Below are 22,215 nucleotides of genomic sequence, written 5' to 3'. Positions count from 1 at the left end.
CTGCCCGTTTCAGTGAGTCTGTTTGAACTGCCCGTTTTAATTTTCGACTTTAGTCTACAGATAAAGCCAAAGAGGTGCTTCGTAATAGCATAACTCTATGGTTTGGATGAACCTATTATCCGAGCATTATGAGAGCATTCCAGGACGTAAACATTGTGAAGGTGTCGATACGATAAGGAGTCGAGAATCAGTTCAAAGTAACGATTCGTTTACGAATTTGACGTCGCGAGGTTTGTCGGTCTGGTACCGGTGGGCAGTTTTGATGTTTTTGTCAGCTTTAAGAAGGAACTACTTGGCTTTTGGGTTTGATAACGGCTGACCGTTTCTAGGGGAGTCATGTCACAGCGTCTGCACGATCTCGTGCACGAGGCTGCTCGCGTGCACGGTGATAAAATAGCTGCCGTTTTCGACACCGGCGACGCCGCGAGGACCTGCCTGACCTACGAGGAACTCGTTGCGTTCGTAAACGAGTTAGTGAAAAAACTGAGCGTGTCCGCAGCAAAGGATGAACGTGCCGTAGGCGTCTTCTGTCATGCAGACCTCTTCCTTCCAGTCTGGATCATCAGGCAAGTGAACAGCATCAAATCGTCGCCAAGAACTGACTGACAGCAACTTCCCACACACTGTAGTTTGGGTTGCAGCGATACACGTGTTTCAGCTTCGGTACAGTTTTCGATTCGGAGGTCAGAGAGCGATTCGGGTTTTGATCCATTCATTTGTTTTGATCCATTCATCATGAAAATTACACACTCGTGTGTGTATAAGCGAATACACCTTCTATAATACACAGTTATGTCTTTTATATATATAAGCATGTATATGCATGGTGTTGTAAGGCTAAATAAAACCCAAAGAAAGTCATAAATTTGAGAAAGGTTATCTTACCATAATTTTTAGACATAACTCAGAAGGTGTATTCGCTTGTTGTTTTAGATTAATACATTTAAATGGCTATATTTGCCAACATTTGCAGAAAGGTTCTCTGTAGTGCACCGTTTCACATCAGTACGCCATAAGCGACTCAAAGAGTCGGTGGAATTCTTCAGAAGAGATTGTTATCATATGTTATCATATATCATATATATAAGAGATCATTATTATATAATGAATTGTGTATTTGCTCCTGCCGTCTATCACACGAATTATCATTTTTCAATATAGGACCTACTTGACTAACCTTTGCCATCAATTTATGACTCCTCTTCACTGAACAGCGTTCTGCAGCTGCCTGCTGCCTACGTCCCTCTTGATCCAGTCTCACCACCTCTGCTTACCCTCAGAATCATGGAGAGGTGTAATTTGAGGTTCTGCTTGATACAGAGCAGTCTGCTGAACGTAAGTGCAGCTGTGCATACAGATGCTAAGATCGAGTTATGATTTTGAGATCTACTGGATTTGTAGTTTCTCTACTCATAGCGTCTTTGAGTAACAACCCCACATTACCAGGAAAAATGAGCATATTGATAATAATCCAGCTGTCTGAGTCACTTAACTCATGTAGACTCATTACATTGGTATAATCAAGGATAAAACCTCAAAATTATTATTCCAGTTATTATTCTGATATCTGATATCCTGAGTTATATTAAGTGATTCGTTGACAATTTAACATGCTGTGGTTCTGGTTGACTAAGCAAGCAGAAATAGCCCGAATGGGCCTCATTGACCAATATCTTCTATGTTTTTCTTAAATCTGTCCCTGAGAAAGGTCCTAAAAATAGTCTGCGTCAGGTTCATGACTGCAGAATATTTAACACTTTTGTGCTCTTACATGTGTTTTACCAAAAAACATATCCCAAATAAGAAAACATTGTTGAATGTCAGAATTTTTATTTAATGTAAATGGGTTTTAATGAGAAATGTCTTCTTAAGAATGCTTAGTGAATGGGGTCCAATATTATTCTTCCTTGGCTTCTTTATTTCTTGGATTTTCTATTTATGTATATATAATTTTGCTATTCTTTCGCATCATACAGCAGTTCCAGAGTGTGTTTTCCGGTTTACTGTCCATGGATGTGTGTGCAACGTGGTCAACATATAATCTTACTCTAATAAAGATGCAGAGAAAGTTGATCTCATCTGAAGGAAGCGATGGAACACAGACTGTAGAAGATCAGATATTACAGAATGAGCAAGAAGCAAAGCAGCATCACAGTGCCTCTGTGCCTATAGGCACCCACCAGGGGGAGCAGTTAGCTTATGTTCTGCACACATCTGGAACCACGGGTCTTCCTAAAATAGTGAAAGTTCCCCACAAGTGTATTGTGCCTAATATAATACATCTCAGGTGAGTGAACAGCTGCTTGCTGACTGTTTGATGTTGGAAACAGAGAAAGCTTTAAGACGTCAGAACTAGAAGCATTTGTGTAATTGTGTTGAATATTCTATCCAGTTGTAATAGTGGCATTAGTGTACCCTGTGTTATGTTGTACTGTGTTTTTAATTCTTTCTTAAAATAGTTTGTTGTATTTTGTGTGTCCTGAGTGTACTGCTATCGTAAGTGCCTTAAACCATCTCTCTTTAGATCTCTGTTTAAAATGACCACAGAGGATGTTGTATTCCTGGCTTCACCGTTAACCTTTGACCCATCAGTGGTGGAGATGTTTTTGGCCTTGACTTCTGGAGCTTGTCTTCTGATGGTTCCCTCGGCTGTGAAAAGAATGCCTGGCAGACTGGCTCGCGTGTTATTCAAGCAAAACTCAACCACCGTCTTACAGGTAGGGATGCACCTATATGGAGTTTTTGGGCCAGTAACAACAACACTTTATTGTAGCCTATAATGATATCAATAACCAGTTCAACGTTTTTGAGTTTGCGAGTCAATCTGGATTTGACTTCTTTTTTTTTTACTCTCTTAGATCATGACACTGATTCTATAAAGCACAATTAATCATGTGATTTAAAAGAGTAAATTTTTGATTTCATTTGATTGACTTTTAAAGTTCATGTTATAAACCTATGCTGTCCATAAGTGCAGAATGCGGTGATTGTTAGGTTAAAAACTCTGAGAATGCTAGTAGCCTCAAACTCATATATGGACCGCTGTACTGAATTAGTACACCTATAATATTTTATTATATCTTTTCATGGGACAACACTATAGAAATGGCACTTGGATATAACGTTGTCGCTAATGTCTAAATAGCTGGCAACACTAGTGAGTACACCTAACAGTGAACATGTCCAAATTGTGCTCAAAGTGACAATATTTAGTGTGACCACCATTATTATCTAGCACTGCCTTAACCCTCTTGGGCATGGAATTCACCAGAGCTGCACAGGTTGCTACTGGAATCCTGTTCCACTCCTCCAGGATGACATCACAGAGCTGGTGGACACCTTGCGCTCCTCCACCATTGAGGATGCCGCACAGGTACTCGATTGGGGTTTAGGTCTTGAGACATGCTTGGCCAGTCCATCACCTTTACCTTCAGCAAGGCAGTTGTCATCTGTGTGTTTGGGGTTGTTATCGTGTTGGAAAACTGCCAAGGAAGGGGACCATGCTCTGCTACTGTGAACGTCACAGTATATGTTGGAATACATGTTTCCCTCAGTGAACCACAGTTCCCCAGTGCCAGCTGCAGTCATGCAGCTCCAGACCATAATGCTACCGTTACCATGCTTGACTGTAGGCAAGAGACAGTTGTCTTGGTGCTCCTTACCAGGGCACCACCACACCACAGGACATGGTTCTAGTAATCCATGTTCTTGGACTGCTTGTCTTCAGCAAACTGTTTGCAGGGTTTCTTGTGCATCAGCTTCAGAAGAGGCTTCCTTCTGGGATGACAGCCGTGCAGACTGAGTTGATGCATTGTGCAGTGTATGATCTGAGCACTGACAGGCTGACCTCCCTCTTCTTCAACCTCTGCAGCAATGCTGGCAGCACTCATGCATCTATTTTCTGAAGCCAACCTCTAGATCTGACGCTGAACACGTGGACATACCGCTGTATGACCTTTGCCACTGTGCTATAGCTCAGTTTCAGGGTGTTAGCAATCTTCTTATAGCCTAGGCCATCTTTGTGGAGAGCAACAATTCTATTTCTCACATCCTTAGAGAGTTCTTTGACATGAGGTGCCATGTTGAACATCCAGTGGCCAGTATGAGCGAATTGTACCCAAAACACCAAGTTTAACAGCCCTGCTCCCCATTCACACCTGGAACCTTGTAACTCTAACAAGTCACATGATACCAGGGAGGGACAATGACACAATTAGGCACAATTTGCACATGTTCACTGTGAGGTGTACTCACTTGTGTTACCAGCTATTTAGACATGAATGGCTGTGTTGAGTTATATTCCGAGGGCAGTAAATCTATACGGCTATACAAGCTGTACGCTGACTGCTTTATGTTATATCCATGTTTAATTTCTATAGTGTTGTCCCATGAAAAGATATAATAAGATATAAATAAAATATTTGCAGAAATATGAGGGATGTACTCACTTTGGTGAGATTATTTATTTATATATATATATATATATATATATATATATATTTATTGTTTGTGTGTGTGTGTGTGTGTGTGTGTGTACACATGTAAGTCAATGGAACCAGACGTCTTTCCAAGTAATTTTGGGCCTCTTCTTTTGGTCCATTCATCATGAAATTTACAGACAATGTAAAGGACAACAGGCTTTTCCAAATTATTTTAAAAACGGAAAAATTACAAACATGGAGATATGAGATTTTCTGACAGCGGCAATATATGATTTTATGATTGTTACAGACAAGGAAACCAGAACATTTATTTTCATAAAAGAAACCTAGATAAGGTGCAAGTTCATTCAAAGCAAAAGGTTTTTAGACTAAAGTGCAAGTCAGTTAAATGATGTGTTTTCAACTCTCAACTTTGCACCAGTTTGGTTGAAAGATTCATGTTTATTCTAGATAGATCTCTGGAATGACGCATTTCAGTGACTAATTTGTTTAATGATATAATAACTCAATTGAACATTTGTTGCACATCGCAATTTTGTTTTCCTCCACTGAAACTGGGGAAGACTTTCACACTGTTGACATTTTCACACTGTACATGTGTCAGTGCGTCTATGAGTATAATTGGCTATAATTTGGTTGTAATTCAGTATTTGATGCAAAATTTTCCCGTTTCTCTGTATATTATGGAGCCCTACTTACAGGTGAATGACCTGAGGGAGGCGCCTATCAATGAGATGTTCTGATGCTTTGAAGATTTTGTGTAATTAAACACAAAGCATTTCACTACAGTTTAACTGAAATGTGTAAGTGGATGATGGATTAATGTGGTTTTTGTGTTTACATTATCGTCATAATAAATCATTAATAAAATATTAACCCATAAATGAGCTATTAAATCAGCATCATTATCCAGCATTTTTCACCATAGCTCCTGCTGTTAAGCAGCTTTTTGGAAGTGACTGAGCATTGTTGCAGCAGCACAGGTGCTTGGACCAGATGGTAAACAATGACTGAGCCACACACAAAAGCAACAGTGACGGTTACTCATCAGTTACTCATTTGTTTCTTCACATCGCATCTTTGTCTTTCACTGGTTTGGATTCTGATTTAGTTAGCTTTTTTTCTGTTTTTTTCACCAGGCTACACCAACTCTAATGCGGCGCTTTGGTATACAGATCTTGCAGGAGGAGGTGCTTAGTGCAGGCTCCTCTTTGAGGGTGCTGGCTTTAGGAGGAGAGGCATTTCCCTCACTACCTCTCCTTAGGAGCTGGAGACAGGATGGCAATAAGACATGCATTTATAACCTCTATGGAACGACAGAAGTTTCTTGTTGGGCGTGTTGTTATGATCTGCCAAACAGCCACCGTCCTTCAGACTACATGTGAGTGTTCCTTTAACTCTGTCCTTTACTGTGATTCCTAAATACATGCAACAAAAGTATGTGTTCTTTCTTTACTGTATATTGTTTTAGTGCTATGTTCTTCTGTTTGTTTGGTTCAAAGTGTGTTCCAGCGACTCTTTTGGCATGTAGAATCTTACATTGCAGGAGTGCTTAAGCAACTAAACTGCTACATTTTCCACTCTACAGAAAATCACATGAATTATGACTATACGATATAAACTATACGATATAAAGTGTTGCTGTTGTGAATAGACTGCTACATACTGAGGTTGCAGTATTGCCTGCAGCATGTTAGAAATGCGCCGGTGGATCAGTAGTGTGGCCTTGTTAAAGCTGCACTCTGTAAAAAAAATTTTAACATTGTAAAAAATTGAAAGAAGTAGTGCTACTGAGTCAGGAGAATAAAAAACACTGAAAAACATGGTGTTTGTGTTCTGCTGTGACTCACCCTGTAAAGCCTGAATTTTTTTTTCAGACCACATCATATGTCTTTATGTATTAAAGACAATTGCTCAAGCTCAAAAAGAAGGTCCAGCTGTTTAGGTCTTAAATGAAAAAATGCACATAGTGCTGTTGAAGATATGATGACCATAGTAGATAATTCACTTACATCCTCGGAAGACATGTTCTTCAACTTTTGGCTGGACTCTCTTTGAACACTTGCCTGCAGTCATCATATTTATCCACTCAGGGAAGAGATCCAAAGCACAACTGATGTTACAGAATGTTTTTTCTGCACGTTCGCATGCAGTTACACATTTCTACCAGTGAGGTCTCCAAATCCCCAAATCCTACATAGTGTAGCCTTAAAGATTTGCTTTAAAATAATGTGCTATAATAACCTGAATACCTTGATTAATTGAAAAGCTTGGTGATCAAGATGCTCACAGTACTAGTCTCTAGTTGGTTAGAGGGCTCATTTGCATAGTACAGCTTTCTAAAATATTAATATTGCTGAAGGTAATGCTGTGATAACAGTTAATATACAGTGGTTGGGTAGTGTAGTTAACACCTTTACCAATAAGAGTCCTTGGGCAAGACTCCTAACACTGCCTTGGCCTACGTATGTAAAATGATCAAAATTGTAAGTCACTCTGGATAAGAGCGTCAGCCAAATGCCAGAAATGTAAATGTAAATATATACTAAACTGTCCAGCCTTAACATGGACTATATTTACACATGGAGTATGTGTATCATTCAGATAACTTGCCTTCAGTGAAGTGCATTGTGTGTAATGTAGTGTGTTGTGTGTGTGTGTGTGGAAGAACTGATGCCTCTGTGCCTCTCGGGGAGCCTCTGATGGACACTGCTATAGAAGTGAGAGACAATGAAGGGCATCTTGTCACTGAAGGAGAGGGACAGATCTTCATAGGTAATTAAAGACTTTTCATTCTTCCTTTTGCAAAAGGAAATAAACACCTATTTGTAACGTGTAGTCATTGTGTACATCTGTGTCTATGGAGTAGATGTTCAAAAAATCAAATTTACACAATTTTCCCCTTTATTTCTGAATTAGCCATTAGTCTATGAATATTTTATTACCATTTATTTCCATTTTATTACCAGTATATCTAGTTGTGTTATGAGGTAAAACCGTGTTAAAGTTTTGGGGTACTGTTTTACCTCATAACACCTTCCATCTATCACTCTGCTATTAATGGACTTAAAACTAAATGTTTTAGGTCAAGATTTTCTAGTAAAACTTATGTAAAACAATGTCCCAGGTACCACGCAGCACATTCATAGCCATTAGATGTAATAATTGTCTGTGATGTGGCTTTTAGAAGCATTTAAATGCTTTAGACATCTGGTTGCTCTCATCACCACTGTTAACTTGCCAAGTTAGAGCTGTTTCTCTAGAAGTGAGCATTTCACATCAAACCTCTCGGTATTACTTCGTTTACATATTTCCCATTTAATTATGTCCATTTTGGAAAAACAGCGATATTCTTTAACAATTTTAATGTAGCTTGAGGGAAGTACGAAGTCATTCAGGCTTTTGACATATAACCCAATTGGTAGTGCTAACTAAACAGAGTCATGTTTAGTGCTGTCATATGCCCATATGGCCACCTCTATACTACAGGATGGAACACTGAAATTGATTTTTTAACCCTGCATTGCACAGTGTTGCCATATGGAAACAGTTACTTTATCTCAATTTTACTGAATATAAAATCTGTGTTTTCTGATTTAATTGTGGGAAAAGAGTCTTTTTTTTATTTTGAAAGGACTAATACTTCATGACATCACATGACCTGGAATTCATATTACAATGTTGCTGTTACCATACATTCCATACACCAATTGAAATTGTATTAAATTCCAAAGTTTGTAAATATTGGGTCGAACATTTCACTAAGTATAAGTATACACACACTCACTGGCCACTTTATTAGGTACAGTTTTTGCTAGTAAAAGCTTGGACCCCCTTTTGCCTTCAGAACTGCCTTAATTCTTCATGGCAAACTTTCAACAAGCTGTTGGAAACATTGCTGAGGGATTTTGGTTGGTTATTTGAGTTGCTGTTTCCTTTCTATCATCTCTAACCAGTCTGCCCATTCTCCTCTGGCCTCTCATATCAACAAGGCATTTTCATCCACACAACTGCCGCTCACTGGATATTTTCTCTTTTTTGGACCGTTCTCTGTAAACCCTAGAGATGGTTGTGTGTGAAAATCCCAGTAGATCAGCAGTTTCTGAAATACTCAGACCAGCCCGTCTGGCACCAACAACCACGCCACGTTCAAAGTCACTTAAATCACCTTTCTTCCCCATTCTGATGCTCGGTCTGAGGGCTATTTGTGTTAACAAGCAATTGAACAGGTATTGTACCTAATAAAGTGGCCGGTGAGTGTATATACATATTATTTCCATTATTTAAAACATTTTAAATAACAAAATTTTTTTTTGTAGTGCTTAAGTACTAATTCTTTTAAATAAATAAATAAAAATAAAGTGCTTATTAATGCAGTAGAGGGTTAAGTGTGTATTTGTGTTTGATAGGTGGTCAGGAGAGGGTGTGTCTGTTAGACAACGAGAGGTTCACTGCCAAAGGAACGATGCGTGCTACAGGGGACTGGGTGTTAGTCAGGGACTCGCACCTTTATTACCTGGGCAGAAAAGACAACCTAATCAAGCGCCATGGTCAGCGGGTACACATTGACGCGCTGCAACAGGTAGGCCTTTTCACTTTATACTAGCATGCTGGACTGGTTGTTCGAGTGTAGGGTCATAATAATTAGTAGAAGTCGATTATTAGTCACTGATGTCCATTTTATAGAAAGGCTGACATGTTTAATCGTTAGCTTGTCATTTACTTTCACATGGGTCATGCGGTCATTCTGGCAGATTGTAGTACACTTCAGGAAGCATAGGGGCAAAATAGCTTCTGTCATTGTGCTATTTGTCATAAAGATGGAACTTTTAAAGAAGAATTCTGTAAATTTTTCAAAATTTAATTCAGGAATTAGAATGCAAAGTCTTCTTATTTCAATGTGAATATTTGGCAAAACTTTTTTCCCACCTTAGGCTGCAGAGAGTTTGCCTCAGGTTGATGCTTGTGTGATGGGGCTGCATGAGGGCAGCAGGCTGGTGGCCTTTATAGTACCCACAACTTACAGTAAGGCCATGTACTCGTCTGAAAGTGGTGATCTCCAAGAGCAACATGACTCCAGCTCCATTGGTGTTCGTGCTGATGTCTACAAAGAGGTCTCCAAAGAAGGCTCATTTTCCTCCAGATCTTTAGAGAAGGAGGTGCTTCAAGGGCTATCTCAACTTTTGCCTCGTCATGGCATTCCAGATGCAGTACTATTGGTTCATGCCCTGCCACTGACTAATCATGGTACTGTGTCCCATTTTATGTTGTCAATAATCCATAAAATTGCTACTTATCTTGTCAGTATATACGATGTCAGTTATCACACACACCACACAGACAGATCCAGTTCAAAACTGATTGTTGCAGTGAAAAAACTAAGACCGTTATGCTGCTAAAGGAAGTATAGTGCACAGCTGGAGTGCATTCAGTCGTGTTCTGGACTGGTTTTCTGCTTGTGGGGAAAATCTCTTACTCTAGCACATTTCTTCCCCTCAAATAGTTGTCTTGGCTTGTGTATCTGTTCAGGGAAGGTGGCCATGGACAAGCTGATGAGAATGTATGAGAAACAGAGAAATGACTGTGGTAACCACACTGCATGGGGGGACACGGAGACAGTGAGAGAAAGACTGCAGGCACTGTGGAAGGTATGAAGATTAGTGTTGTAGTCGAGACCTCTTGTAGTGGAGTCTGAGTCAAGATCAAGACTTTTTAAAAGACAAAGCTCTAATGTAACGTCAAATACAGTAGGCAACAAAAACATAGCAGCAGAAAGGAGCACTGAAGACCAAGACTTTGTAATAGTCAAGTCCAAGTCAAGACCGAGACCGGAAGTGGCTGAGACCGAGACAAGACTGGGATCAGATTAAGATTTTTTTTTTTACATATAATAATAAAAAGGGGGGGGGGGGGGGGATTAAATGAATTTGTAGTTCTTTGTACATTCATTATCATTTATTATGTGATATATTATAACATACTTTATTATTATACATCTTAAAAAATAGAACATTTAAATAACATATATAGCCTAAAAATATTATTATTGTTTTAGTCTAACTTTGCATTTTATCTTCTGGAAGCAAATACTGGTAAGGTTATTCTCTGTCCCTTCTCTAAAACATATTCAGAATCACTACCTAAAATATTAAATGAAAACATAGTATTGATAACGTTCCTGTCTTCCCTCAAAGGATTTTCCAATTCCAGAACCAGTGAAATCAACAAAATAATACCCAGTTAAGCCATCGTGCAAATAATCGATTAGGACCTCAGCCAGCAGCGAATGGATTTATTTTAAACATGTAGAGAAAGAACTGTTGTGCTTTCATGTGTTAATATGCAATAATGATTAAAGCAGTTAAGTTTCCAGTGATTTCAGGTAGAGGTATAGCACTATGCACGACTTATGAACAGTTTCAGAGTCCCCCTTACCCCGAGACCAAGACGAGACCAAGGCAGCGTCAAGATCATGTTTTGCTTGTATTTCCAAAATTGATTCATCAATTTTTTGATACAAAATATGATAAATTACAAAAAATAGAAATGTTTTTGTGGACTAAACAATGTAAATTTGAATGGAACAGTAATGTTAAAGGTGGCACTTTACTGAAAACTGCTATATAACATTGACATAACTATGCCATAAAAATGTCAGAGCAGATATCATATGCTGTCAAGAGTTGCCTTGACAGATTATGTCCTGTAGTATAAGTGTCATGTTATCTATGTTACCTGTCTCTGTGCTTTACACGTGCTGGTGTAAGGAGTTTTATTCTCTTGTAGAGAGCTGATGTGACATTTGAGTAATCTGCTTGAATTTTATTTGACAGCTGGATGGAAGCCTGGGTACTTTCACGGGTAACGGAGTACAAACGGGATTTGTAAAGTTAAAGATGTAATTCTGTAAAACAGAAATTTGGACTGTAATATCAAAGCTAATGTAGCTACTACGAAATGGAAGTTTATACCACAAAAATTAGTACAAGTTAATCTTAAAAGTTGCTAATGTGGTTTCTGACACTGTGTCTCTTAAAACAGACAGTGATATTGAGAAAAGTCAAGCTTCAGGGCTTTACTGTGTGTGTTTGTTTATTTATTTTTGGGGTGCTGTGAAAATTGTGTAAATGTGATGTTTTAAGACATAAAAGGGGCAGATTTAGTAACGTTCTGCTCAGACCTGTTTTGGCATTAATGAGTAGGTGTTCCTCAAAAGGGATAACGGCTCTTTAGCACCTGTAATAAGATGAAAGGTTCGGTTCCTGCTGTTTTGTGCTTTTGCATTTTGAGTTTACACACACTGACACGTTTTCAACTTCAACAGAAAAACCAGTTTGTGAGCCCTCGCCATGTCATTTTCTTGATTTGATGAAGGAAATAAAGCATAACCAATTCGTTTTAGTTAAACAATGTTTTAACCTGGTATTTCCTAATACTGTGGATATACTTTACACTCCACAAAGTGTCTTAAGAGCAGGTTTTGGCTGTGGAATGGCCAGACGAGCACAGAGCAGACTAAAGTAGAAAGTGTTTAATAAGGGAGAATCCAAAATCAATGAACAGGCCAGGCGATGGTCGATACACAAAAGAGCAAACAGAGTCCAAAGGGATAGGCTAAAGTCATAAACGAGAGGCCAAGCGGAAACACAAACTGTAAGCTCTGTACAGAAGCTCTGTAATGCACAGAAACTGATGCAATACTTCACAAAGATTGCAAACAGGCATATATAGTCCATACAACAGCTGTCAGAAATCAATAATCAGGTGAGCGATGATGGGTGGGCTGCTGAGAGTTTGTGTTCATGTGACCTCCCAGTGGATTCTGGGAATTGGAGTGCTGAATGGAGTGAGGATTGTGAGTCTCCACTACGGGAGGCGTGACATTGTCTAAATAATGATTTTCCAAACTAATGTGAAATGCTTCAACTTTGCAGTTACTGCATTAATAAAGCTACACATTACTTTCTTATTTCGTTCACATTGTGGCTTCTGTTACAGAAACGTCACAGCCATGGATTCACTGCACAGGGCATATAGATCCCAGCTGAGCAGGAAGTTCTTAGTGAAATGAAACAGTTTACCAAAACACACAAATTCTAAATGCACTCAGCACAAAACTCAAATTCAGCTCAAACCACCAAACAAATGTGTTTCTAAATAGAATGTCAAAATAATTATTGTCTCAACTTTTAGGTATTTCATTTTCAGAACAATGTCGTATTTTCTCAAAATAGCAATGTGTCAAAATAGTCACACTTTCTCAAAGAGTAGTAACTTGTTTGGTAGGTATTAGTCATTAATTTGACCTAGTAAATCAAAATCTCTACTCCGTCTTAAACTAATGATTTACAATATGAACCAGAATCAGAGAGTCATCGAATGCAGAAACGGGCTTCCATAAAAAAAGCACTTTGTATATAAGCACATGGTTATATTCTGCTGGTCATGTGTTAATTATACATTTGTGCTTGTATTCATTTGCATAAAAGTTTTTGGTAAATAATCCTCTACATTGGCCACCCCTACTAGAGAAAAGTGTCAATAATTAGTGCCTCTTTTAGAAAACCTGGCTTAAAGTCTATAATTTGCCTTGAATAATAAAATTTGTTAGGAAGCTTAGTTAAAGAGCTGTTATTTGTGTGTGTGTGTGTGTGTGTGTGTGTGTGTGTGTGTGTGTGTGTGTGTGTGTGTGTGTGTGTCAGGAATGTCTGGGTCTCGCTGATGATGCTGTAGTCGCTGAGGATGCCCACTTCATGTTAAGCGGTGGGGACTCCCTGCAGGCCCTGCGCCTCTTCGATTACATAACAGTTACTATGGGAACAGCCTCACCAGGTTTGTTGGAGGTTCTTCTAGACGGCTCTTTCTCAGACGTTTTGAAACACCTCACCACAACAACACGATGCAATATTACTCAGTCAGCCAAGAGACCACATGAAGATTCTGGTTCTGTTGGTCCATCTAAGAGATACCACATAGAAGAAGCCTCCAGTGTAATCGCAGAAAATGTCATAGCTCCTGTGGTTTCCTCACTGAAAGGAACTATGGGATTTGTAGTTGTGAGGAGAGCTGGACAGGTGCTAGAGTGGGATTACTCACAAAGCAGAGAAGAAAGCAGGCAAACAGAAACCAATGGCAACAAAAACAGGACAATTAACGAGAAACATCTGAGGACAGAATCCAGCTCCTCATCTGTGAGCAAAGCCAGTGAGGCAGATCAAAACAATTCCTCTGTAAGAGCAAAAGATGTGTACCCTCTGAAGCAAGCTGACATTTTTCACGTTAACAGAGACAGTCCACCTGGAGAAGAGCACAATCATCATGCTTACCAAGGAAATGGGGATACTTCACAGTCAGGCACTACAGTAGATGGCCAACCTCTGAGCCTCAAGGTCCTCTGGAGTTCCGACACGGGTAGATGTGTGGACGCCTCACCTGTGCTCCTAGTGCGTCCTGACCGCACTACTGTGTTTATAGGCTCTCACTCACACAGGCTGCAGGCTCTGGACCTGACCAGCGGAGAAGTATTCTGGGAGCGAGTGTTGGGGGACAGACTGGAATCGTCTGCTGCTGTCTCGAAATGTGGAACTCTGGTGGCAGTAGGTAAGCAGTCAAAAGTTTTATCCAAAAATTAAAATGCATCTTTCATCATGCTCTGTGCACTAAATCAAAACGAAGTACAGTTTTCTCCTGGTCTATATATACTATTAACATGGAATTCCCCTGAATTTGCATTGCACTGTCTGCACTGCAAATATAGCTATTTTATTTAATATAAAAAATGACCCTAGAATCTATCTGTCTTTTTTGAGTTTTTACAGTCGTGCGCAAGAGTTTGGGCACCCTGGTCAAATGGCATGTTTTATGTTTTTTGTTATCTAGGTAAAAATACATGGTGATTCAAAAAAATTAATCAGATTTCAAAATGATTTATTTCACTTGTAAATCATTCCAGAGCAATGTAGACTGTAAACTGTAAATGGTTTAAATGAGCATAAAGTTTATGAAATTTTACAAGTGCTCAATATGAACCTCCTCCAGCTGTACGGACAATATCAACGCCACAGTCAGATTCATCCCGTACTCGAGTGAGTGTCTCTGCACTCACGGCTCTTTCAGTGCGATTTTGGAGATCATGCAGTTTTGTGGAACCAATGACGAACACTCTGAGCTGTTGGAGGTTCACTGCTGATGAACATCACGTTGCACAGTTATGATGGATTCACTGTTATTGAAGTGGAGAACCCAAAACACTTTCTGCTCTGGGGTCGTATCTCCTCACAGACTGAAAGGAGCCGTCTTTCGGTGACAGTCAGAAACTCTATGACCCCCTCTTTCAATTGGATTGTGATTGGTTCCTAGATGCCTCACGGTTGTGAAAATATGGCACTTTGAAGTCGGATTAATCTTTTTGAATCACCCTGTATATACATCTTCTACAGAGAACACACTTAATGCACATTGCACTGAATTTAACATATGGGAAAAATAAAACATAAAATGTGCCCTATGCAAAAGTTATGGCACATCTTATGTTGTACGTTTTTAAGGTTTATGATAAACTCGGCCAGTAAATAGACAATGTGCATTGAAATTTGTGGAAAAATGTCATATTTAAGTTTATTCACTGTAGAAGATTTTTAATTCTATGTTTTGTTGAAAATTTTAAAAGCTTATTTTAAAACGATGTCTGCATGTCTGCTTGCCAAAATCAAATCTCAAACCATGTTGAGCTAAGAAATCTTAGATTGTGGTTTTGTACGCTGTCCAAAACACTCTTACCTATATGAAAATGACAAAGGTTCAGACATAATTCAGACTCAAACATGGCTGCTACCACCATTTGAAGCTGCGTGACACATTTGTCCAGTTTATGGCTAACGGTAGGCTTCCATCATTTGTGAGCTACATTAAACTCATAGTTCGAGTGCAAAACTAAAGCAGCAAGAAGTACTAGTGTCGCTACTCATGACAGTCCATTGCCAACTCTGTTCCTAGGTAGTTATGATGGACAAGTGTATTTCCTACACGTGGACTCAGGGGAGACATGGTGGGCGTTTGAGACCGGAGATGCAGTGAAGAGTTCCCCCACTGTAGACCCTCAGACTGGTCTGTTTGTCATTGGTTCCCATGATGGCCATGTTTATGCACTAGAATCACTGGTAAGACTGTTATGCACAGAAAATATTAGTGATCTTAAATATTTACCATCTAAAAACATGTTGTTACATTTGGTGAATTGGGAGTTTCTCTTTATGAAAGTTTAACCCTTTTATATTCTACAGACTTCCACTTCCATCTGCTTCAACGACAAACACAATGTTGATGTTGATGTTTTTTTATTACTGCAAAATGTTTCATCTAATTCAAGTCATTCTCAATATCTCTACTACTTACACATGCAAATATGGTGTTGATTGCTTGACAGCTCACAATCTGTACTCCTCTTGAGTTAATAAACTAAAAGAGAGAATTAACAGACTGCAACATGCTTTTGTGTTTGCTGATGACATCTATCAATTTTAAGGGTGTGTATGTCATGATATGGATCAGCATGTAGTCAACACATTATTGTGTATGCATGTGTGTCTGTTTCAGACAAAACGCTGTGTGTGGAAGCACCATTGTGAGAATGGTGCAGTTTTTTCATCCCCCATTGCCCACTCGTCTCCCAGGCAACTGTATGCTGCCACACTTGGAGGGCAGCTCCACTGTCTCTGTCCAGTAAGTACAGGGCATTCTCTCTCTCTACTGGGACAACATCATTTTGACCTCTGGATGCTGAGGATTATGAGCTTTGTTGGCTAAATCTTTCTATGTACACTGTGGGAGTAATACTGACATTTTTAAGATTTCATATAATAGCTGTCTTAATGTCTAGTCTTATTAGACATAGGTTTCTCAGAAAATTAATAATAATTTACTTCTTAATTATGTTTTGTGGCAGGACAGTGGCAAACTCCTGTGGAAGTATTCTAGTGATGTTCCATTTTTCTCCTCTCCTTCCTGTTCTGACTCCTGTGTCTGTATTGGCTCAGTGAATGGAGACATCAGTGCATTAAGCCATGATGGAAGAGTGGTAAGAGAAAAGAAATTACAGTGTTGCTACAAAGTTTGTGAACCCTGACCCTAAAATCTGACCTAAAAGGTGATCGGATCTTCATCTAAAGTCAAAACAGCAGATAAAGAGAATCCCATAAATTACAGTGAATTAAATACATTATTTATTTGTTTATTTATTGAACATATTATCCATCATTAAATATCTTGGTTAGCATAAGTATGTGAACCTCTAGAAATATTGGTATGGTTTGGTGTAAGCCACAATTAGGGTCAGGGCATTGATTCAGTGGATGGGTTTGGGCCATTTATGAACTTAACCTTCAATCTTTACTATTAAAATCTTCACCACAGACATTTATAAGCGCCCCCGATGCCTTGGTCAAAGAAGATTTCTAAGGATCTCAGAAAAAGTGTTGTCAGTGCTCATATATCTAGAAGATGTTACAATACAATTTCTGCAGAGTTTGGATTCATCAATTCACAGTCAGACAAATTCAACATAATTGTTACCCTTTCCAGGAGTAGTCCTCTAGCAGAAATCCCTCCCAAGAGTATAATGGATGTATAATGTTCTGAGAGTTAGAAAAGAACCCACAGTAACATCTAAGGATCTTCAGGCGTCCCTTGCACTGGCTTATGAGTCCAACATCAGGCAAAGACTGAACAGGAATATTGTGTATGGGATGATAAGTTCCTCATCCCAACTTTTAAACATGGTGGTAGCATCACAGTCATGAGATTGGATCAGGACGGCTTTCCATCATTTGATGATACAGTGAATCCTGGATTGTATCAGGAAATGATACAGGAGAATGTTAGGTCACCTGACTATGAACTGGAGCTCAACAGAAGATGATGACCCTAAATGCACCAGTGAGTCTACTGAAGAACGATCAAAGCAGAAGACGTTTTGTATTTTGGAATGGCAGCGGCAAAGACCAGAGTAATCAGAAGAAATGTTGGACCTGAAACATTTTCATGAAAGACTACGAGCATCGCTGAGTTAAAGCGGTTCTGTAAGGACTGGTTAGCAATTACAAAGGTCACACCAAATAGCTGAAATCAGAAGTTCATATACTTTTACCAACAGTTAATGTTGGGTCATTTGGGCATTTAACGTTGGCTCACTTTGTTCAATACATGAATGAAAAAATACATGTAATTATTTGTGTTATTTGTTTTATTCAGGTCTGTTTATCGTTGTGGCTGTTGTTATCTGCATTATTGTCATGAAGTTCTGATCACATTTTAGGGCACTTTTAGGTAGAAATTCATTGAAGGGTTCACATATTTTCTATCACTGTATAGTTATCTATAAAAACAGTAGAATTTTTTTCTTTGTCTTTATCAATTTTGTTTCCCCTCTCATTAGTTATGGCACTTTCGCACGGCTGGACCCGTCTTCTCATCACCATGTTTAGCACGAGTGCCACCTACAACTACCCGGAAAACAGGATGTGGAGCATATGACCACAGCGAGTCACCATCTCAAGCAGTTGTTTGCGGGTCACATGATTGCTTTGTGTATGGCTTGAACATTTTTGATGGATCATTACTGTGGCGTTTCCAGACTACAGGCAAAGTTTACTCCAGTCCATTTGTTTTTGACGGTACAACTTGGGACATAAGAACACTGGTAGTGGTAGCTTCAACTGATGGGACAGTGTGGGTCCTAGATGGAGAACAGGGAACCCTGAAGGCCTCTCTCTCCTTGCCAGGGCAGCTGTTCTCTTCCCCTGTTGTGTGGGGTAACAAGATAGTAGTGGGATGTCGGAATGACTATGTGTACTGCCTGGAGCTCAGTGACAACTGAGAAACAACACAAAAACTTCCTGATTTTAAAATATTTTTACTAACTAAAATGTATAGCTGTCTAAAATGTTCTAAGTGTGTGTGTGTGTGTGTGTGTGTGTGTGTGTGTGTGTGTGTGTGTGTGTATATGTATGTATGTGTGTATATATACCGCTGCTGTTGGAACAAAACCTTGTATCTCCATTTTTGTTGTTTTTCAGTTTTTGACATAATCTGAAAATGTCTGTTGATCTTTACAATGTGTGTAAATTTCATGATGAATGGACTAAAAGAAACGGCCCAAAATTACTTGGTAAATAAATTCTGGTTCCATTGACTTGCATTAAAAGTAAAGTAGGTTTTTTTTCCTTCTCCTGTAAAGTTACCATTTTGGAGATACAAGGTTTTGTTCTGACAGCAGCGATATATGTATATGCCTGTATTGATAAAGGTTAAAATATGGTCTGTCTCAAAGTTTTACGCTGCATGTACATCTCTGCCAAGAGTGAAATTAAAAAGTGCATTTTAGGCCAAAAACCTTATCACAAAACTGTTTTAAAACCATGTCTCAGACATCAAACAGCAACTATTTCATGTAATAACTAAACACTTAAGACATTTGGTTCCTGTCACCATAACAAGTCTGTACGTTTTTCTAGAATGACACATTTCACATCAAACCACTCTGAGTGTCTTGGTTTACATCTTAACAATGTATGCAAAAATTCCCTTTTAATACTATTTGTGTTGCATAAGCACTTTCTTAGCTGCATCAGGTTGTCTTTTTCGTTCATGACAACAATCAAGCGTCTTTACAAGCAGTTCAAATATCCACCTTTTAATGTTTTTCTACATAATTCATAACATTTTCGTTACTTTAAGAATTTTCTTATGAGTACCTCTAAGTGGGGGGAAAAAAGTGCAATTACCAACAAACTGCTTTTATTTCATGTTACATACAACACTGTTTACGCTACACTATTGCACACGACCAAATTAAAAACAAAGTGACGAAGCGTCTGCAGTTCAGGGGTCTCCAAAGGGACACAGTCCAATTCATTTCACCTCTGTACATACATACATACCTACATACATTACATACATACAAAATGTTACGCAAGTAGTGGAGGTGGGAATTTCGCTGGGAGATCAAGGCTTCTTGTTACTCGAAAGCTGTTGTGAGTTATGAGAAAAGTGCAGAATAATGAAAGGGTAATCTTTCCTCTGCAGAGCTGTCATTAGTTACACTCCGCCTAATGGCGGTTTCTGTAAAGCGCTGATCTCCCATTGTCTTTCCAATTTTCGGATTTCCTTGATTTGCGGTACAAGAACAGCTAGCACACGCTACGACAGGATAACGGTGTTTATATTACAGCAAGCAGGCAGTCTGTGTTTCCGGGGAATGATTCCCAGGGAGACTGGAGGCAATAAACACTGTGTAAGAAGCAGATCGTTCATTAACCAATAGCATGGTTTTCAGTGCATTGACTTAAACGTGGTGGTGCAATGGAAACACCACTAATGACAGATTCTATGTTAGTTATATACATAAGTAAACACAGTGACTCTAAGTCATAGTCAAGGTGATTTTCAACAACATTGTAAATGACAGCGGTCACAGTTGTCACGGACACAGTGAAAATCTTTGCACTTTGCCAAGATATCAAAGTCAAGAAAAAAGGAGATTTAGCCTTGCTCATATTAGACGTGATGTTAAGACAAATTCTATTGAATTTGTATGAATGTCTTCTGGACCAGTATCATAAAAACAAACAAACAAAAAAAAACAGTAGCCGGTTCTGATGTTCCTGTGTGTAATACATAAGTTTATGGTGTCACCTACTAAATTTTAGCCCTTGTGTCACCTCACAAAATAATTCCCCAAAGATCAATGTGTAATATGTCTCAAACATATTACATGCAAACCATTTCATTTAGTAACATGTATTTGTCTACTAGGCATGCGCTGTGTGTTCACACAAGTGATTTGCTATCTACCGGTCTGCTGGGCTTTTGATTGATTTAAAAGATATATCTGAGTGCAAAATATGTTTCATGTTTGAAGAAGATCAAGGGCAAGGAATGACTTTGGAAGAAGATTCCTTATTTCATGATGTCTATCTCTTAGATCCAGAATCAGATAGAATCCACACTATGAATACAGGCAAAGTTGCATCACTATGGCTGTAGACCATTGCACCTGCTATTAAAAAAAATGTACATTTTCTGGAAACGCATGCATCTTGCTACCCATTCTGTGCATTGACAATGGCTGAGGTAAAGGTTTGTGAATGGATTTTTGCCTTTGTGAAGGGTCATGGGTGAGATGTGATGCCTATTGAATGATGAAGAGGACTGGGAGCTTGACTGCTCTTTTCTTGAAGTCAGGGGGGAAATGTCACTTGATGATCTGCGGGCAGTCGCTCCACGCTTTGGCTTTACGCTTGGCGAGGGCAAGCCAAGCTGGTTCAGTGGAAACCTGTGGTGTGTCACCTGGTGGGAAGCGCTTTGTTATGTCCTTTGCTGCCGGAGGTGATGGTGTAGAGTCTGCTATCTCAACTGGAAAGGATAAAAAGCAGGGAAATTAAGTACTACTTTTGTCAAGAAGAAGACAACAGGAATCCACTGTTTACAACAAAACGACCTTCTTTATCTATTATTTTTATAGGTAAACATAAATAGTTTATCCTTAGGTACTTTAAGGATAATTATGGGTAATAAAATATGGCTGTGCCTGAGATTTGCAGTATGCAAAAGTGTGAACACTCATAGTCGAGTAACATGTTTGTGTATTTTCTAAGTTAAAATAATCTACAAAATGAAATTTACACAAAATGTAGAGCACAATTTCTATGATAAACTGTAATGATAAATTGTAGCCTAATAAATAATTAGGCTACCTGTGACAGAGCTGGGAAGGGTGTTTGCTTTCTTTAAGTCACGACGTTCAAAGCGGGCCAGTAAAGTGTCTGGTCTCTTGTTCTCCTCTGGAGTCTGTGGTTTAGGAGGACTGGAGTTTCCATTCCCTTTACCCTCTGTAGGACTGACTAGTCCAACCTGTAAGACAGATAACTCTTAGATATTTCCTTTTCCAGAATAAATCACTGCGAATTCTCATGCTGTAGATTAGGTACATGGACTGCAAGTAGAATTGATCTGTTTGTCACTGTTATTTTACATACACTTTCTCTGTCCCTGGCTTGTTTCTCTGCCAGCTTAGCCTCTCTCTGGTTCCGCCTTTCCTCCCTGCTCTGTTGCTGTTCTCTGAAACCTTTCTGTTTCTGCAAGGCCAGCGTGATCCATAGCGGTCCTGCCTCCTTCTCCTGTGCTCGTGAGCTGTCCAGGGAATGCCTGCTCTGAAGAGAAGGCTTTTCTGTAGTGGACAGAAGGACAGTACAAATACATATATGAAACAGACACACAGAGCAATGTTTTCATAAACTTAATGTTGACTGGTGTAGGTGAGATTATACACTTCTGCTTGTTGTTTATCTGTATAATGCGTTTTTACTGGTATGTACTAGATGGATGGTTATATTAAAGGGATAATGAAATTTTGTCCTGTTTTTAACTTTCTAAAATGCACTGGAATTTCAGCCTCAGAAAATGACCAGCCAAAAATGGCCCTTTCGTTTTTTGACCAGAAATATTTTGGTGGCCAAAATTTCAGAGCATTTCATAATGAGAAAAATGGATTGCATTTTTTTTGCTTATTTGTTGTAGGCCTGTTTAATATTTGAGAAAAAGATTAAATATAACTACAACAAAACCTAAACACTTTAGAAATCATTTTAATGACAATGAAAATAAGAAATAGATTAAAAACACTTCATTCACTCTTCTATGGTGGTCAGCAGACACATTTCAACGGTTAACAGCAGGAGAGTGAACACATCAGCCATGATGAGCTATTTTCTACTTT

At 39.0% G+C, this 22,215-nt stretch overlaps 2 protein-coding genes across 5 annotated transcripts in view; one reads left to right on the top strand and one right to left on the bottom strand.

Annotated features, from left to right (window-relative positions):
• The first annotated feature begins 63 nt into the window (after positions 1-63).
• aasdh (aminoadipate-semialdehyde dehydrogenase) lies at positions 64-18,351 on the top strand. Of its 2 annotated transcripts, XM_017688193.2 has the most exons (14): positions 64-566; positions 1,215-1,335; positions 1,977-2,287; positions 2,525-2,717; positions 5,582-5,823; positions 7,111-7,217; positions 8,852-9,024; positions 9,377-9,689; positions 9,972-10,090; positions 13,145-14,042; positions 15,438-15,601; positions 16,038-16,163; positions 16,387-16,518; positions 17,875-18,351. In XM_017688193.2, the coding sequence occupies exons 1-14, from the start codon at positions 337-339 to the stop codon at positions 18,313-18,315; spliced, it is 3,570 nt and encodes a 1,189-aa protein (XP_017543682.1). In that variant the 5' UTR covers positions 64-336; the 3' UTR covers positions 18,316-18,351. The 2 variants fall into 2 exon arrangements, with proteins under 2 accessions (XP_017543682.1, XP_037393422.1); XM_037537525.1 differs by lacking the exons at positions 9,377-9,689; positions 9,972-10,090.
• A 764-nt stretch (positions 18,352-19,115) lies between these two features.
• Positions 19,116-22,215, bottom strand: part of cracd (capping protein inhibiting regulator of actin dynamics) — a 43,241-nt gene continuing 40,141 nt past the window's right edge. For all 3 annotated transcript variants that reach the window (XM_017688181.2, XM_037537929.1, XM_037537930.1), the window contains 3 exons: positions 21,476-21,666; positions 21,194-21,350; positions 19,116-20,852 (listed from right to left, as the gene is read on the bottom strand). In XM_017688181.2, the coding sequence (XP_017543670.1) occupies positions 20,692-20,852; positions 21,194-21,350; positions 21,476-21,666 (509 nt within the window). In that variant the 3' untranslated portion in view covers positions 19,116-20,691. The remainder of the gene's footprint in view (positions 20,853-21,193; positions 21,351-21,475; positions 21,667-22,215) is intronic.

This window comes from Pygocentrus nattereri, chromosome 4 (assembly GCF_015220715.1).
Source record: "Pygocentrus nattereri isolate fPygNat1 chromosome 4, fPygNat1.pri, whole genome shotgun sequence".
NCBI lineage: Eukaryota > Metazoa > Chordata > Actinopteri > Characiformes > Serrasalmidae > Pygocentrus > Pygocentrus nattereri.
The sequence above is the reverse complement of the archived record's forward strand: the minus strand, read 5'-3'. Positions and strand labels throughout refer to the sequence as shown.

Excerpts from the sequence above, each read along its gene's own strand:
- aasdh (XM_017688193.2), top strand. The coding sequence starts at position 337 with ATGTCACAGCGTCTGCACGATCTCGTGCACGAGGCTGCTCGCGTGCAC. Across the intron at positions 2,288-2,524 it reads CCTAATATAATACATCTCAG|ATCTCTGTTTAAAATGACCA; the intron begins GTGAGTGAACAG and ends ATCTCTCTTTAG. Across the intron at positions 14,043-15,437 it reads TGGAACTCTGGTGGCAGTAG|GTAGTTATGATGGACAAGTG; the intron begins GTAAGCAGTCAA and ends CTCTGTTCCTAG.